General features: G+C 43.6%; 1 protein-coding gene across 2 annotated transcripts in view; it reads left to right on the top strand.

Moving 5' to 3' along the window:
* Positions 1-19076, top strand: part of Stx8 (syntaxin 8) — a 229746-nt gene that overhangs the window by 136995 nt on the left and 73675 nt on the right. For both annotated transcript variants that reach the window (XM_028780195.1, XM_028780196.1), the window contains exon 7: positions 2449-2550. In XM_028780195.1, the coding sequence (XP_028636028.1) occupies positions 2449-2550 (102 nt within the window). The remainder of the gene's footprint in view (positions 1-2448; positions 2551-19076) is intronic.

Here is a 19076-nt window from a genome sequence, read left to right on the forward strand (position 1 = left end):
CATAATGTAAATAACCAATATGCAGCATTTATTATATACGACCCCTGTTAAAGAGTCAGGTTGTTCGACCCCCAGGTTGAGAACCATTGCTCTAGGAGAAGTTAATGGATGGTAGAAAGAAACCCCAGAGAGAGTTGTCACTGAACACAGGCAACCGTTATGAATGAATTGTTAAATAATAGGGGATGATTTTTCTGATGATTTTTCTTAGGCAGGTGTTACATATAGATAATTGGCAAACTTGGCTTGTATCCATTTACATTTTAAAGAAACAGCACCTGACTTAAAGTTATTCAGTGCTTTTATCTCAGGCTCCGTTCATCCATTGCCTTTATGACCATGCATTCTATCCCATTGTGTGCTGCTCACTCAGCTAGGGATGAGAGATAAAGGGATAAATAGAAGTTTATGTCACATTCATTCTGAAAACGAGAGACACACAATTAGAGTACCTCACATAGGCTCCGTGAGTAGAGGGAGGGCCCTGTGATGTGCAGGAGGCTGGAGGAGGGAAGGCACCACTCTCCTGTGCCTTTCTCATGCGGTTGTTCTGGCATGCATTGCCTTTTTCTGCCTTCCATGGTTACCTGCACTGCTTGGCATTTTTAGAAACTTTGACCTTATTTGTATTCATGCTTCAAGAAAAACAGTGATTCATGTTGAACAATTCATTTCCAAATTAGCCTTTAAAATAGGGAGGGAGGAGAAAAGTCTCGATTGCAGTGGTAATATATGTTCAACATGAGTGTGAGCAGTACAGGAAAACACGAGGAAGAACAGTCACAAAGGACCCTACCACCTAAGAGCGATTGTCAGGAGCGCTCATCTCCACAGCTGCATGCATCCCTATAGGCATGCAAATACCAAAGGATAGATGGAAATAATTTCATGTAATTAAGATTCTAATATATATGCTATTTTAAATGTCATTTAAAATACATTTAAATGTGCTTTAATTTCACCTTTTAAAGATTAGCATAAAAAAGAACTTTATAGAAAGGATCTTTAAAGAGGCAGTAATTACTAAGTGGTAAGAATTACTAAATGCTCACCAAAATGACATAAAACATTGAGGTCTTAATGATTTTAAAAAGTTACAAGTTTCTATATATTTAACTTTACAGCTCACTGTGACTTGTAATAAACCAGTCTGCCTCTATCATGGGCTTGAAAGCCATCTGGTAATAAAAGCAAGCTAGATTCATTCCTGTTTATGATTAGATCTGTTTCTCAAGGATTGGGCTGTGCCCCACCTATAACATTAACTACAAATGGTTCTGTACTGTCTGTCCCAGGAATGGACAACCATGCCATTGCTTCAAACAGTTGTTATGACCACCTTGCTGTGCCCACCTTCTGGTGACCACCTTGCTGTGCCCACCTTCTGGTGACCACCCTGCTATGCCCACCTTCTTTGACTCCCTTGTTGTGACCACTTTGCATTGATGTCTTTGTTTCAGGAGGTTTTATGGCCTACCTTGTTCTGCTTTCTGCTTCTGTAACTTCACCTTTTTTCTGCCAAATCCCCCATTTGGAAACTCCTACTCCTGGGCTATATAAACCTCTATCTTCCCCATGTCAAAGGCTGATCTCTTGAACCCCAGCTTAGGGAGAGACAACCCATGTACATGAGTTAAAAAGCTTGCTTTAATTAATTTGGCCATGATTTGGATTGATGGCCCTCTCCCTCATCCGTGGGATTAGCACTTGCCATAAAGGATGAGGGTTAATGTCTTCTTTTCCTCATCTTCCCCCTCTCGGGTCGCTCTTTAGTTGAGGTTGTATTGTCACATGCGTGTACCTTTGCATTATCCAATCCGGATATTTACTTTTAGTTCATTATTAAAAATGGAGTCAATTCTAGTCAATGTCTCTACTTTGAGTCCTGGGTTTACTCAGCTAGTCTTGTTAACAGTTTGCTCAGAGGTAGCTAAGGTCACCCCTGAAGTCTTCTCTACTTGCCTAAACTGAAATTTGTCCTGTGCCCTCCACCTTCATTGTTGATGTTCCTATTCCTGGTAATAGGATTGTTTTAAACTAGGTTTAAAAGCAGACAAATTGGTTTACTCATTTTTGTTAATTTTTAAAAGTGTATATGAGTGTGTGTGTGTGTGCACGCACACATAATGGGGTGCGTGGAGGTCAGGGGACAACTTTGTAGTGTTGGTCTCCCCCACCTTTATGTGGGGTCGCATGATTACACGTAGGTGGCCAGGCTTGTGTGGCAAGTGCCCCTACCCTAAGGAGTCACTTTTTAATTTAATTTTTAATTTAATTAAGGAGTTTACTTTTTTTAATTCCCATTTTAGTCTCTGCCTTTCTAAATCAGAATTACAGTCTTCAAAGCATAATCATGAGTTCATGCCTTGGCAGAAGTACCACAGCGGTGGAACTGGGAAGATAGGATTATCTTGAGAATTAACCAGCCCTCTCTGCTCTCCTTTCTAGAGATCATTGACGACCTTGCCAACCTTGTGGAGAACACAGATGAGAAGCTTCGCACCGAAGCCAGGCGAGTGACCCTGGTGGACAGAAAGTCAACTTCCTGTGGTAAGAGATGGCAGTCGCTCCAGCTGCCTGTGGCATATTCTTCTTTGAGTGTTTCATGCTGCTTCTGATACCATGAAGAGGAGCCTGGCCTTTTAGTGCAGCAGTCCCGTCTGATGATGACACATCAGAATTGCTAAAACATGCTTAAGTCTTATCCAGACAAAAGGGAGCTAAGATTCAGAGGGTATAACAGTCATTCTTTAAACTCTAAGCTGGGAAAGTTATCTGTTTTATAGGAATGAATGGTTTGGGAAATTGTCTCCAGTGTGCAGTTTGGTGATAAGTCTTGTGAGTTTTCAGGGCAAGTTTGTTTCCTTTATGATTTTTTTTAAACCATAAGCTTAATTAGTGAACGCACAGTAAAACAGCTAAGATCAGCTTCCATCTCCAGTATGGCCAATATAAGAATCCTGTATTTGATAATTCTGTCTTTAATTCATGATGCTTGTTGAATAGGGATCTGTGTTCTGATAGAAGAGTCTGCCTGAACTTAGAATGCTGATTTCCAGGCCTCCAGAGGCTTCCACTGAGGAGGTCCAGGGTAGAGTTCAAGAGTGATCACTACTCATTGTGCACAGCATGTCAGGCTTGGTGGCACACGCTTTTGATCTCAGCACTCAGGAGCTAGAGACACTCTCATCACCACTGTGATCACACCTGACAAGAAGCAACTTAGTCAAGCAAAGATTTACTTCAGTTCATGGCTGTGGGAACAGTCCATGGTGGGGCATGGTGGGAGCAGCTCATAGTTTGGTGGCAGGACCATGAGGTCATTTATCCACATCTGAACAGAGCTGGAGGCAGAAAAAAGGAACACTGTTCTCTTCTTTTTTTTCTTCTTTTTCCTCTTCCTCTTCCTCCTCCTCCTCCTCCTCCTCTTCCTCCTCCTCCTCCTCTTCTTCTCTTCTTCTTCTTCTTTTTGCCTTGTTTCCCCCAGTTCAAACCCCAAACATACTGAGTGCCAGTGTCCACCTCTCTCTGCTCACTTATCCACTGATGGAGAGTGGGGAGGAGCTAGTCCCATAGCCACACCTTCCCCACTGCTGAAATGTGAGCCGGATAAACCTCTCCATCCTTGAGTTGCTCCTTGTCAGGTATTTAGTCACAGCAGTGAGACAGTAACTCAGAAGCCACCCACCCTACCCCACCCCCACCCAGAAGAGCGTATTTTTCCTAGGCTATGACATAGCATACATGAAGACCATGAATGAGCAGGAGCTGGCAATGGACTGTGAAATCAATCTGCATAGACCTGCAGTATTGGAATGATCAGACATGGAATGAAAAATCTTGCTTCAAATTTTTGCTTTACACTTATTTTTGTGTGCGTGTCAGGAAGGGTAGGTGCCTTTGCCACAGTGCACGTGTAGAAGCCTGTGTGAGAATGTTCTCTACCTCGACCAACCGTGTAGGTCCTGAGAATTGATTTCAGGTGATAAGGCTTGACAGCAGGCACCTTTACCTACTGAGTCATCTCACTGGCCCTCAATTTTGCACTTTAAAACTCTTTACATACTTTTATTTTATATGTATGAGTTTTGCCTGTATGTGTGTGTGTGTGTGTGTATATATGTATATATATATATATATATATATATATATATATATTTATGTATGTATGTATGCCTGGTGCCCATGAAGGCCTCAGATCCACTGGGACTGGAGTTGCAGATGATTGTAAGCCATCAGATGCATGCTAGGTACCAAAAACCCTGGTCCTCTGCAAGAACAGCCAGTGCTCTTAACATCTTAACAACTGAGCCATCTCTTCAGCCTCTCAGTTTTGCTTTTTAATTAAAAGGCTTGAAAGTATCTAAACAGAACACAAAACTATAAATATGCAACATCAGTTATTTGAAAAGGTGCCAAATAGAACTTCTGTAAATTAAAAAATAAATGAAACTAAAAATTAAGTGTTTGTGTTTGATACCAGCAAAAGAGAATCAACCAGAGAACAAATCAGGGGAAACAAGCAAACCCAAACAAATTGTATTTTCATGAGTGCTAGTATCGAATGCTATGGAAATTATTTTTCAGCCTTAGTAACAACAGCATCAGAGGAGCAAAGAGATGGTCCAAAAGCCTCAGAAACAGCCCCTCTCAAAGGCAAGGCTGGGTTTCCCATGTAAGTGTAAGCACATGTAGTCCCGCAAGGTATGCAGGGCTTGAGAATTAATCTAATGGGCTCACCCAAGTGTCACTTGATTGCAGTTCATGTGGCACTCCCAGGCTGTGTAACTAGGAATCAGAGAGCGAGGTGTGGAGAGCAGCCGGCCAATCAGCCTTTTCCTCAAAGAGTGCAAAACTAGGTTGTAAACCATGAAATGGCTTTTTGTTTCCCCTGATGTGTACGCATCTCTCATGCCAAGCCTGACATATCAGTCATAGATGCTTGAGCAGGGAGCGAAATTCTAGTTATAAATACAGACCAGATCACAAGGGGCCACACAGGAGAAGGGGTGGTGATGAATTTGTTTGTTCAGTTGTTAACAAAAGGTCCAAGCACTTCTTTGTGGTCCTTTCACTGCAGAGCCTGCGCTTGAAAATTTTTACCAAGATCTTTGTGTGTTTTTTTCTCCCTTTTCCTTTCCCAGCCCCCATCCCCCACCCCCTGTAATAACATCAAGTAGAAAATAATGCTCCCCCCCCAGATTGTAAAGGCAAATTAGACTGATAGGTTCCCCTGACTCCTCGATACATTTTCAGATCTGTTTCTTGTATTAGAGACATTTACATAAAAGTGGGATCTTTGTGATTGCAGTTTAAATATTCAGTGTGGCTGATCCTCATTAGAATTCAAAATAGAACCTTGTCTGAGTCTGAGAGGAGAGCCACTTGTGAAAGGCCAGACTAGGAGTTCTCCGTGACTGGAGCCTCGCTTCTCGTTGATCATTACGTAATGTTGTCTAAGCACGCCCTGTTGCGATGTTAGCGTTCCTGTGTTGCTGCCCTTGAAAATCAGCCCTGCTGACCTTGCACAGACACTGTCCCCATCTGGGACACTGCATCTACCTGCAGCTCCCCTGGAGGTGCATCGGAGTCATGGGCACAAGTAGTCCAGCATGGGTGGTTCCCACTTGCAGCCTGGGTGAATAGGAGAGTTGCTTGCCCCTCTGTATCTCTCTTTTGTGCTCTGTTTAAAAAAAAAGAAAATGAAGATAGCAAAACCAAGTGGACATCCGTCACTACACTTTAGACTGTGAAGTGCCTCAAACTCCAAACCTTCCAGACTGCAGACATGATGCCACAAGTGGAAAATCTCACTCCTGGCCTCAGGTGATAAGTTACTGTCAAAATGCAGTTGTACACAAACAGTAGTGCCAAATTACCTCAGGCTGTGTGCATACAGTGTGGATAGACCAAGTGGATTTTGTGTTTAGACTTGCTTCCTTTCCTCACAAGATCTCATTATGTTTAGGCAAATTATTTTAAAATACAAAAGCATAACAAAAATCTGAAACATTTCTGGTCCCAAGCAGCTTGGGTAAGGGATGGTGTTAGTATAAGTCTGAACCCAGTGACGTCATATTCAGGGGCCAGAGGCCAGGTGACTCCTGCATCGTTACTGAGGCAACCACTCCCAGGATTCACCTGCCTCGCTCACCTACACCTGGGAAGTTACATCACCCACTTAAATAATTGAGACCACCCCAACCTCGCTCTCTTCGCTCGCCATCTTCCCGCTCCTCTCTCCCACTCACCTCCCTAAATAAACCCTCTCCCGTGGAACCGGATCGGCCTGTGTTTTTTGTCCAAACCGCGCTCGAAGTCTAACAGATGGGATGTTAGGGCCACAGTAATATGTCTGGTTATTCTGGTGATGTGACGAAGATAACTTAGGTGCCACAGTGGTCGGTACTAGTTAGTTCTCGGGTCAGCTATGTTAATCTGTTGACTTAAGTTGATTGGTGACATAGGTAAGACTTGGAGATACATCTCTTTGAACCAGCACAGAAAAGCCTTTTAAAAGAACGAATTATATATATTATACTATATTATTAGTATATATTATACTATATTATTATATAAGGATATTGTAGAATCATGAGGTTAGTATCTTCTTTGAATTAAAAATGAAGACTTTTGGTTGGTTGGTTGGTTGGTTGTTTTTTTTGGAATTTTGAAATTTTGTAGCTGAAATCGTCAGCCCTGAAATCCATTGATGCCATCTTTAGTGATTACATTATACTGATTGTAATGTTTGACCCACTTATATTCACTCTTTTGAACCTTATGAAATAATAAGCAGAATTGGGAGATGTCTCAGCAATTAAGAGATCGCAGCTGCTCTTCCAGAGGACTCAGGTTTGACTCCCCAGCACCCTCATAGCAGGTCACAACTGTCTATAACTCCAGTTCTGGGGATTTGACCTCCTCTTCTGGCCTCTGTAGCACTGCACAAATGTAGTGCTCTCGCATGCATGCAAGCAAAACGTTCTATACATTAAAACTAATTTATCAATTAAACAAGCCCAAGAAAGTGAATTCTCTGCTGCCCAGCTTATTTATAGGAAGCCTCAAAACTGCTTTTTCTTTCAATGAATTGTTTTACAACCCTTACCACAAACACGAGCAATTAATTTAGAGCAAAGAATAACTGTGTGCTTTTCCTTATTTGTCTTAAGTGTTTAGCAGAAACTGACAGATGTTTCTTTCTTTTTTCTTCCTCTTATCGTAGTTTGTTGAGATAAACTAGTGAAATTCCTCAGCCTCTGTTTCCTTCACCAATGTGGGGAGGTGCCCAGGCCACCACAGAGGTCTGCTGCCAAAGCTTTCCTGTCCCTTTTTTTTTTATCCCAGTGTGACTGCTGAGCATCACCAACATGCCAGCCACCAAGCCAGAAGCTGGAATTAAAAGATAGGACAAGAGAGGGCTCCTCAGAACTCTCTGGGGAACACTACAGAACAGGCCCATGTCTTCCTGGGGCTCAGAGGTTTCCAAGAGGCCACAGCTCTGGGGCAGAGGTCCTGAGGATGAGTAGGAGAAACTGCTAGGAGAAGCTGCTGAGCACACTGAAGTGGCAGGGAACCTAAGCAGCTTTCTCCTTAGACCAGATCAAAGGGTTGCTGGGAAAAGAGAAGCCTGTATACCCAGGAGTTTGAGGCTAGGTGTGGGGAAAGAGTCTATAATCAGAGTAGTGGGTGTGGCCAAGGCCTGAGACAGGTGACAGAACCCTGAAGAGGTTTCCCCACACACCACCAGCAATTTCACACAACCCTGCACAGGTTGTTGGGTCAGTATCCCTTACTAATATGCTGCCTTATAGTGAGGCGTTGCAGATGTAAGATGGTCTTGTGTAGCCAGGGTTTGTTCTTGCATACTCCTCACCTTACCCTCACTCGGTCACTCCTCATTTTTCTTGATTCTTTTCCCTAAGAAACCAAGAATGGGCAACTGTGGGAAGACAACAGTTCTGCCTTGCAAACTCAGGCCTCTGTCTTTAACTCCCAGCCAGTCCTTCATGATGTCCAACAGCACCTTGTCTCTGTCAGTTAGTATTCTATCTAAACTCCACCCCCACAGCTACCTGGCTACAGCTAGGTATGCTCCACCCCACAGTTACCTAGCAACAGCCAGGTAGGCCTGGCCCACTATAAAAGGGGCTGCTTGCCCCCTCCTCACTTTCTTGATCTCTTGCTCCCTTGATCCTTCTGTCCCCTTGCCCCTTCCCCATTCCCTTCCTCCCTCTCCACATGCTCCTGGCTGGCCTATACTTCTCTCTCTCTCTCTCTCTCTATCCCCTCCCCAACCCGGCCTCTACTACACTCCTTGCTCCCCTCCCCATGCCCTGAATGTAGCTGGTCCCTCAGGGGGAAGAGATGCCTCGGCATGGGCCCGCTGAGACATCCCCTTCCCCCATACCTCTCCACACCTCCACAGAACATACTGTTTATCTCTTTATCTTTTTATAAACACATCACTGTCCCAGACCCATGGACTTGAATTCTTCTCTACAACTCTGTTTCCTCTTCCATCTTCTTTTTCTGTTTCTAATTAGGGTCTTACAGTCCTGCTGGCTTAGGACTTAGCTGAGGATGGCCTGGAACCCCTGATCCTCCCACTTTAGCCACCTGAGCCCTTCAATGATAGGCATGTTCCACCATGCCATCTTCCTGTCTTTCAGGCTCCAAACTCCTTTCATTTGCCTTCGAGACCCAGAGAGCAGAATCCTGCCTGAGGTTGGCAGCTGAGATTATAGCCAGTGGTGGTGTAGAGAACAGAGCAGATTGCTTCCGAGCAGGAGGAAGCCCAGGACTTCTGGGTCCTCTGGGTTTGTCATTGTTGTTTTGGTTTTTTGTTTGTTTTTCTTTTTCCAGACAGGGTTTCTCTGTGTAGCCCTGGCTGTCCTGAAACTCACTCTGTAGACCAGGCTGCCCTTGTCTCTGAACTCAGAGATCCACCTGCCTGGGCTTCCAAATTGCTGGGATTAAGGGTATGTTGCCACCACCGCCCAGCTGTTGTTCTTAAAGAGAAACCTGAAGTCTGGATCCTTAAATGAAGTTTCCCAATATTTTAGTATTGACAAGAAACTGACACTTAAAAGACACCTTGACTCCCAAATAAAGCAGACACACATGGCCCTTTGAGATCTCTCCATCTGTGTGATTAGCCCCTTGGCCCATGCTGGCCAGCCTGGCTCCCTCTCTATCACTTCCTGTTCTCCTTCTTCTGCCTCTGGTACTCTGTCACATCCAAGTGAAAATAAACCAGACACTAAAGCCTCAAATTTGATACAGAAAAATCTGTATAATTTTGATGTTGCTGGTGGCCTCTGCCTCAGGGCTTTAATATATTAGTTTAGCATCTACTTGGAATTGTAAAATAAATAAGACAGATTCCACTCCTTAAGGAGTTCTTTTATATGTATTCCCTTTTTATTCAATTTAAAATCATCACACACCTTTCTAGAATAGTCCAGGAAAAAATAATCAAGGAAATAATAGGAAGTAGTAAACTTATGTATTAAATAGGAAACCTGCCTGTTTAACCCAAGAGACCAACATGGCACTCTGCTGTGCTCATGGGTATTTCTTGGTAGTCATTTCAAGAGCTAAATGGCCAACTCAAAAGTTTGCTGTTCTTGGACCTCACATACTCCACCCTAAGCCTGTACTCTGGAGTTTGTGTAATGCACGTTAATTATTGTAGTCAAGATGCCCTTGATATGTGACTGTATCACTGTTGTCTGCCTGGTTTTAGGGGGAGCCTGTTTCTTTGCTCCTGGCATTTATTTGAGGAATGAGAACAAGAGGAGCACTAAGTTCAAATGCCAATGCTGCAACTGAATCCAGGCAAACTAAGCCCTTGAGAGAAGCACAAAATTGGAAACCCTTTACCTAATAGGAGGTGATTGATAGATGCTGACAGCCTCAGAGCTGTCGCCATGACCGCCTCAAAAACCTCCATGCATCTCAGGGTCTACTGGAGGAGGCACTGACTTTTGCTATCATCAGGGAGTCAGACTTGACCACAGATACAATCATTTCTAGATTATTGTTTTTGCTCAGTGTGGTGCAGAATGATAAGGCATTCTTCCTAAGGGCAATTTCTGTTCGTACTGAATACTAATTGTACTGTCCGGGCCTTGATTGTGACGTTACCGATAAATGCATCCGTGTGTGTTTTCTGGTGATCCATGTTCAGCAGTTAGGTCATCAGCTTTCCCTGAGGGAGCAGCAACTCCTGGGTAGGGAGAGAACTGTCCGTAGTGCTGGGGCAGTGTGTGCCTTCTGGTAATAAAGAACTGGTGGGAGGAAGAGTACCCCAACACAACCACAACACGCTCTGCTGCTCCAGACTACCCTTCTGTGAGGTCCTTATGCTTAATATCCTTCACCCACACATTGACTTTCTTTTATAATTGTAAATGGAAATGAATTGGATTCTAGTTGTGGCTGGAATTACCTAAGCCTGAGAAAGCTTGAGAGGCCTGGGACCACTTCCCTCTTTCATATGTAAAATCTGCCTTGACTAAGTGGTCATTGTTTCGTGCAATCCAGTGATTTTTCTTTTCCATATTTCTCCATGATGAGAGTCAAGCAGCCCACTCTACGCCTCCCTCCCTCCACCCCATGACTAGGCCCACTTGGGTTAGTCTTTCATGCCTGTGGCAACTGCTATGTTTGTTGTGTTTGTAAAGAAAATCCACACGCATTGTGTAATAAGAAAGATTGGGAAGCGTTTGAATGGAAGTAAAGAGAAGTTTTGGTGGGCTTAATTTGTGTTAGGACAGGGAAGCAAAAGGCCAGAATACAAGCTGCTTCTTTGGGCTCTGCGTTCATAACCAGAGATTCCTTTGCTTTGTCTCTCCAGTTAGCACGATGGCCCTTAGACAATGATTGTTAGCTACATATGTGGCCTGGAAGAGATTCCCCAAATGGAAGCATTGGATGCAAATCCTCATGCCTCTTCTCTAAAAAAGATTGTATACCTATACAATGAGTCAGAGGAGGTGTGCGTAGCTGGGTCACTAAGGCATGATTATTCACAAGGTGTCAGCCTCCTTCTGTACTCCTTAGTAGGAGATGCTCGCCTGCATCCAGTGTTCTCTTGGCTGCTTAATGTTGGCCACTCTGTGTACGAGGTCCTGAGTCCCGGGCTGTTACTGGTGTGTGCTCACAGAGTGAAGTACTTGTTTAGCATTAGCTGCAGTGCCCACCGTTGCTTAGGAGGAACAATAAGCATTGTTAAATGAAGTTAAATAGAAACAGAATTAAAGTGGGCATAGCAGCAAACAACAACGTCATGTTTGTTAAGTTTTAGAAAGTTTAGCAGCGAATACATGTCCACCTTAATTTGCAGCTCTGCATAAAGTATCTCCGCCTGCCACACATTGTTGTGTCACAGCACTGTGACTTGGAGACAGCAACTCCATTGCAGGTCGTGCCCGCAGCTCAGTGACAAGGACCTGTGGCTTACGTGTGCCCACAGTGAAATAGATGCCCTGACTGTGTCTGAATAAAGTAGGAGGGTTTGGGAAGTGTCAGGAACTTTGTTCAAGTTAAAAGTAAACAGGGACGGACGGGAGATGGGGCTCAGTAGTAGAACACCTGCCTGCCTTCTGCAGAGCCCTAGGCGCCACCTCTAGCACTCTAGAAGAAATGAAGAAAGGAGAAGAAAGAGAAGAGAGAAGATGGGAGGAAGGGGAGAAGGGGGGATAAAATCGATGCTTCGCCTTTACTAGGCCCCTTTGAAACGCAGTTTTGTAAGCCCTGGTATTAGCTTTTAAATAACTTGAGTCCAGATGTTGTTGCATTAGTGAAGACTTCGATCAGCTCTGGGGATCCATTAATTGGCTCCAACAGAACCCTGGCAGTGAATTGGTATTTATTTTTTGGCTTACCTTTGCTTTTCTATTTCAGAGTCAGGCAGAAATGACAATTTTCAGTCAGTGAACCATGTTAAATTCCTTGGAATAACTGATTTGTGGTTCATTTAAAATCACTATTGGTTTTCTCTGCCTGTGAGCCTGAACACTGAGGCCAATTTCTCCAGATTAGCAGCAAATTGATCCTTATGTCAGATGAGGGTGTCATCTGGGTCTGTGGCACAAGCCTTCCCCGCAGCTGCACCGTGTCTCTCACTCCCTGGTACTGACGTGCCTCAGTAGGACATGCAGCTTGGTTGTACTTGAGAAAGTACCTGGCTACTGAATGGCCCCCAAATATCCTTTGACTCCAAATAGCCCATGTTTCTTTTAGCCCTTAAAGTAGTGATTCCTTTTGAAGCCTTTTGAACTTTTATGCAAAGTTATATTTTTTTGAAAGAACAGATAGTATTTATTGAAGAAATGGCGTCTAATATGTTTGTCACTTTGTTGACTTTTTATGTGATACAAAGGAAATGAAAAAGTCATTTTAGACAATGAGCAGATTCGGCAGTGATGGTGGCCCACCAGTCAGAATGTACTTAATGTCACCCAGCTGGATGATGGGGTGGTAAATTTTATGCCGTATAGATTTACCACAACAAAGTACTTATTGAACAATGAATAAGTAACCTGCTGTTCCTGACTCCATGAAATTACCACACAGCTGGAATGCAGCATTTCTGAAGTTCCTGGACATCTGAAACAGTGCAGCGAGCACGTTGCTGCTCACACCCGTGGGTTTAATGTAGCAAATAGGGTCTTAATTATATCTATTTGTATGTGTTTAAACAAATAGAAATAGGAACAAAGAGAATTTTAAACACTCAAAGGTCATCTTCAGTGTACATGCAAATAAAATAAGAATTCTTATTGTTGCCCTCCGTCAGCCATTTTGTTAGGAAGCCTAGAGTGGAGTCTCATGCTGTTTGGTCTGCAGTGACTTTTTATCCTATGACATACTCTGACATTACGTTATGTCTAGCCTCAGTCATGTTGACTCCTCTTAGAGTATTCTGCATATCTTGTGAATCTAAAACACCATTTAATCCTCACTACTCTAACTGCCATCTAAGAAAAAGGGATGTGTGTTTCACTTTCCTTGGGTGGCAGTAAAACATCTGGCTTCCTGTGGCATTGAATCTTTTGCTTCATTCTGGGTTTTTGAGGCAGGGTCTCATATAGCCCTGGCTAACCTCGAATTTGCTATGTTGTCAGGGTTGACCTTGAATTCCTGGGGTTATAGGTGTGTTTTACCATGTCCTGCTCTAATCTATTGTTTTATAGACTCTATTTCTTAGGTTAAGCTCACAGTTCTTCTAAAATCTACTTTGCTTTTTCCCTTCGCTCTCATCCCAACACTTGTGTTTCTAGTTCCGCTCATCTTACTATAAACCTGATTCCAGCTATCGCCCATGGCTCTTCCCGTGTGCTATTTCCCAAGCTGTGTCTGGCATTTTTTTTTTTTTTTGTAGTTTATAGTGACCCAATCAGCTTAATGATCATCATGAACTTAAATTTTTTTCTCTCTCCTTATGAGTTTGCCTTTTTTGCTAGAAGGTACATAAATTTGCCTTTGGCAATTTTTTATTGTTTTCTTAGAAGTTCATAGAATGTATTTTCATCATATCCACCATCTCTTCCCCACCCCCAACCCCTCTCGTGGCCCTCAGATCCATGTCCTCTTGCTCTGAAATTATCATAGTTTTAGAATGTCTGTGAGACCTACTAAGTCCAGCTAGCGCTGCCTGTGTGTACTTGGGTACAGACTGAACATGCGGGCTTTGACAGCCTATCTCTGTGCTTGTTCCTGAAGAAAACTGGTTCTTCCTCACTAGGCCACCACAACTGGCTGTAGCTCTTCAGCTAGTGGTAGGGCCATGTGACCCTTTTCCCTGTACATACAGGAATATTGACTGGTGTGGTCTTGTACACAGTGCTGAGTGTGCATGGATGCAATTATCTGTGTCCGCTGGTTCTTACAGTCTTCTACAATGTTCCATGTGCTGTGGATATAGGGATTGTGTCATAGATATCTTATTTGGGGATAGACATGCTGCCATCTCTTATCCTCTACACATTGATCACTTTTTGATGTCTGTAATAGCCACCATCTGCTATAAAGAGACGCTTCTCTGATGCAAGGAGATAGATAGCTGCATTTGTCTATGGGCGTAAGGATAAGCCCTAGGAAGGCAGGTAGAAACAATATCAGATTAGCAGAATGGAAGTAGCAGGTTTCCTACTAGGGTTATAATCTCTCTAGCTAAGGGTTCCTGGTTAGCATTATAGTACCAAACATGAGTTTCCTACAATTGAATAAGTCTTAAGTCCGACCAGGCAGCTGTTGGTTATCCCCAAAATATTAGTGCCACCATTACACTGTTGGAGATGTCTTGTTAGCCCCATAGTTGTTGTTTTATAGCTTTACAGCTAGCTAGGGCTTTTGGTAGCTTTTCTCCCTTTGTAACTTGCCTAGCATCTTCTGATGCTATGAAAGCTAGCCACCAGGGAAGAGACTTTCAGGTCAGTACCCAACTGGTCTTCCCAAGCCCTATAGCTAAAATATGTGGTTTCTTCAGCAATAGTGTGAACAAATAGGCATATTGGAGGTCAGAAGACAACTTTTAGAAGCTATTGTCTTCTTCCATTTGGATATCAGGGATTGAACTCAGATCTCAAGATTGCAAAGCATGTGTTTTGCCTGCTGAGCCATCTAGCTAGCCTGGCAAATTTTTCATGAGGAAAACAAAGAGGGGGACCTCTGGGGCTATAAATACGAAAAAATGAACAAAGTCATATTTGTAAACACTTTGTAAAGTGTTACGGCCTGTAATGCAATATTCTATCTGGGGGATGGCAGAGCCAACTACAGGAGCCACTTTCTCTGATTCTTGTCAAGCTGAACATTACTTGGTTTGGACAGAGTCAGCTTTAAGGTGAGTCAACCAGTTAAAGAGGGTGTGTGTGCGTGTGTGTGTGTGAAAAGGGCAGGGTAAACTTACTGCTTTTACTATTAGCATCACTCAAAATGGACTCAATAGTTTTTCAAATTCTGTTTCTAACACTCATGTTAAAGAAGCCCAATCACACGTCCAGCTTTGCTACCAGTGGGAAACCTGTCCAGCTCCTGAGGACAAAAGGAAATAAGGAGTCTTTGATGAATTTCTGCTTGGGGATTTGAGGTGATCTGTCCAACTTTCCTTCCCAGGACCACTGTGTTTACTTTGAGGGTCATGACTTTCGCAAATGGTAATGTCTTATTTGCCTCATGTTCATGTTGAAAGTTAGGAGCCCCAGCTCCCGTGAGACTATGCTGGACACGAGCCCCGCCAGGCTTCTCTGAGCCATCAGCCCTGAAGCACTAGTAGCCATGCAAGGGAGCCAGTTTTGTGAGCCCTGGATTAGACCACATGGGCTAACCCGATGGAGCCAGAGTTGCCCATCCCCAGAAGGCATCTCTAGCACTGTGGGTGGGGACTCTTCCATGAATTATTCTCTATGCTCCTCTTACTTCTCTTCCTAGTTCCTCCTCCGTTTCCTGTTTTCTCTCTGTTCTCTCTTCACTACCTTTCTCTGTTCATCAACTCAGTCAAGATTACATGACTGGAAGAACTCACGTCTGAGCTCTATCCCACCCTCCCAGCCAACACCCATAAAATGCTACCATCTCCTGGCTTGTTTTGTCTGTCCCAGACAGCCAATTTCTCTCCCTGATGTGTTGCAGAACATGGAGCCATTTGGAAGTATGTTACAGGATATAACAACACAGGAATATTCCCCCAAAGTACATTTGAAAAACGTTACTATATATCTTTATGGTTACACTCTGTTGCTTATTTTTGTTAAAGAACGTTTTGCTGTGTAGCACAAGCTAGTCTTGAATTTGAGATCCTCTTGCCTCAGTGCCTTTCAGGGCTGGGCATCATGCCCTATGCACTTTAAACTGTGTTTTATTCGGTGAGTTAATACCTAGTGATGCAGCATAACTAGACAGTTGCAAAATTAATGACCTAAACAGCCAACTTGGTGGCATCTTATCAGAGAGAGAGAGAGAGAGAGAGAGAGAGAGAGAGAGAGAGAGAGAGAGAGAGAGAGGGAGAGAGGGAGGTGTATTTTTGGTAATCCTAGCAGTATGAAAATTGTTTTCTTTTTTTTAATTTTTGAAATTAAAACATGATTACATCATTTCCCCCTTTCTTTTCTTCCTCCGCCCCTTTCCATGTGCCTCCCCACTTGCTCTTTCTCAAACTCAAGACCTCTATTTTTAAATTGCTATTGCATATATATGTATTTCTAAATGAGAGCGTGGGGGGCGGGGGAAGGTCAAGTCTCCCCCAAATGAGTTCACTTCGTGAAGCAGCTGCCACATTGAGGAGGAAGAGCCAGCTACTCTGTGGCCCTCCTGGGATGGCTGTCCAGACAGAACTGCTTTCACTTGGGATGGGCTCCTAGACCCATGCTTTGTCTCTGCAGCTGGACTCTTGGAGGGTCTTAGACAGCCTGCAGGGCTAATCGATAGAAGCAGTCAGAGAAATGCAGGACAGTTTCCTCCTCCTCTTGTGCCAGCTGTCAGCGAGCCTGCAAAGGTAAGTTCCAAACACCAAGCCCCAGTGTGAAGGAGCAGAGTGAAGGGCAGCTGTCGAACGGAGGGACCATGGACAACACCTGACACACAGACACTGGATGTGAGGTGATGGGGATGGCTTGTAGAGTTTCCACAAAACCTCATCAGCTGGTCACAGTTACTAGGTTCTTTATGGAGCTGTTGACCACTAGGAAAAAATTCCATTTCATATCCTAAAGGACCCTTTGGTTTGGAACTATTAGTTAAGTCATGGCAAACACTATAAGTTTAAGGAAATCTCAAGATCGAACAGTCTCTAACAGAGCAAGCAGTATTGTCACCTTGAACAAATCATAGGAATGACACTGTTTCCACTGATACCAAATGGTCCTTGCATATCCTCACAAGGTACAAGTGTTGAACTTAGTGACTTACAATCAGATTTGCTTCCATACATCAGTTATCTCCTGTCTTTCTCTTAGAGGGGAGAAAAGATGTGAGAAGTATTCTTTGGCTGGAAAAGCCATAAATAGAGAGCCTCTGGCCAACTACCTGCAATTTCACAGGTTGGAACATAAACCTGAAAAAATGTTCCATAAAGTAAAATTAAAAGACAAGAGAGGATATACAAAAATTAGAGGATTAATAAAGATTTAAGCCATCTCACAATAAAAACCAGGAGTGAGGACCTTGTCCAAGGAATAACCAAGAAATGACTCAAGAACTAAGGACAGAAGTGACCAGAAGTGAGAGAGTTCATTTAGCAACTAGTTTAAGAAATGGGACTAAAAGGTCTTAAACCTGGTGCAGCAATGAACACCCCCAGTCCCAGAATCAAGAGTTTGAGTTCATGTGCCTGTGAGAAGGATCATTGGTTAAAAGTGTCTACCACCAAGCCTGATAGCCACCAGGACCATGTAGTTGAAGAAGAGAACCAACTCCCACAAATTGTCCTCTGACCTACCCATGTGCACTGTGGTGTGTCCAAGTGCAAGGATGAGCATGTACAAGCATACACACACACACACACACACACACACACACACACACACACATACACATTAAAGTGTAGAAAAGATTTGAGGCTAGCCTGGGCAATATAATGAAACCCTCCCACAAAAGAGCAACAACAAAAACCTTGCACACCGTAGCCTGACCTAATTCCCTGCAGGCTTCCCAGGTGCGTCTAGGGGATCATCTCTTTCAAAGGATATGATACCAATATCTCAACAGAAACACTGGGCAGCCATGGAATATTTAGGAAGCAACTGGCAAGTGTACTTTCCCTAATGAGAAAGTAACCCTAGAAAGACCTGGGGTGCCAGGAAACTAGAGGAAGAGATAGAACTAACTCCAAGATGATGGAAGTGGGAGACTGGTGCAGCAGAGACGAGCCAGGCAAGAGTAGCGCTGGCAGAGCTAGGCATAGCGGCTCCTGCCTGTAAGCCCAGCACTCTGGTGGTGGAGGAAGGAAGCTCAGGAGTTCAAAATCAGCCAGAGCTATGTGAGACTCTGACTCAGAAGAGAACAGAAAAGAACAGAACAAGACAACAAAAAGATCGAGAGGGAGTAGATCAGTGTGCTTTCCTGCGTGAAATGTTCACTAAACACTATAGGAAGGTGTGAGAGTAAGAGTGAATCCGAAGACCCGCAAGAGTGAGGCAATTAATAATTGGACTATGTATTAGGCAATGTATCAGTGGTTGGCTCCTAAGAAATTGTCAGCTATGACAGAGGTACTGTGTTTATGATCCCATTTAGGTATGTGCCCTAATGGTCAGTTGACGCTGCCTAGTCACCTGAGGAGGGAATCTCCAGGCTGAGGCTATTTCTAGGAGCCAGGGGTGGAGAGGGTTGGTTGGAGGGTGGTGATGATTAGTTAATTATTAATTGATGCAGGAGGGCCCCGCCCACTGTGGGCAACACCATCCCCAGGCAGGTGGACTGCATAAGAAAGCTTGTAGAACACGATCAGTGAGTGAGCCAACAAGCAGCATTCCTCCATGGTTTCTGCTTGAGTTGCCTCCCTGCCTTCCCTCGGTAGTGGACTGTGTCCTGGGAGTATAAACAAAAAACAAGCCCTTCCCTCCCCTATATCGCTTGTGATCTTGGTGCTTATAGCAACAACACAAAGCAAACTAGAGCGGTATGTTGCCAAAGGTATCGTGTCTTTGCATCTTGCTTTCCAAAGTTTAAGCTTACTTGCAGAGTCAGAGAAAATGAATGTTAATCATTACTTATTGAATTTATTAATTATTTATCGATTAGCCTAAGTTACTCTGTATTATGCTGTCTTTTCTGGAGGTTTGGAATCTTTCAACATAGAGTTGGAAAGGAAAATGCACAAACCTAGACAATGAAATTTCCTATAGGTTAGTGTCTTAGTCTTAGTGCCTTTCTTAAGAGAAGGACAGTGTCTAGTGACACTCCTAGGTGTGGCTCTGATAAACTCTTTCCTATATGGTCTTCAACCACAGGAAGTCTTTAAAGACAGGCATAGTTTTGGTGAGAGCACGGCAAGGTAAAAGGAATAAACACTCCACACAGGGATCAGCAGCCTCAGGACTGTGGAAAGCAACCCTGAGTGGCAT

The sequence above is a fragment of the Grammomys surdaster genome, unplaced genomic scaffold (genome assembly GCF_004785775.1).
Source record: "Grammomys surdaster isolate TR1022 unplaced genomic scaffold, NIH_TR_1.0 364, whole genome shotgun sequence".
Lineage (NCBI taxonomy): Eukaryota > Metazoa > Chordata > Mammalia > Rodentia > Muridae > Grammomys > Grammomys surdaster.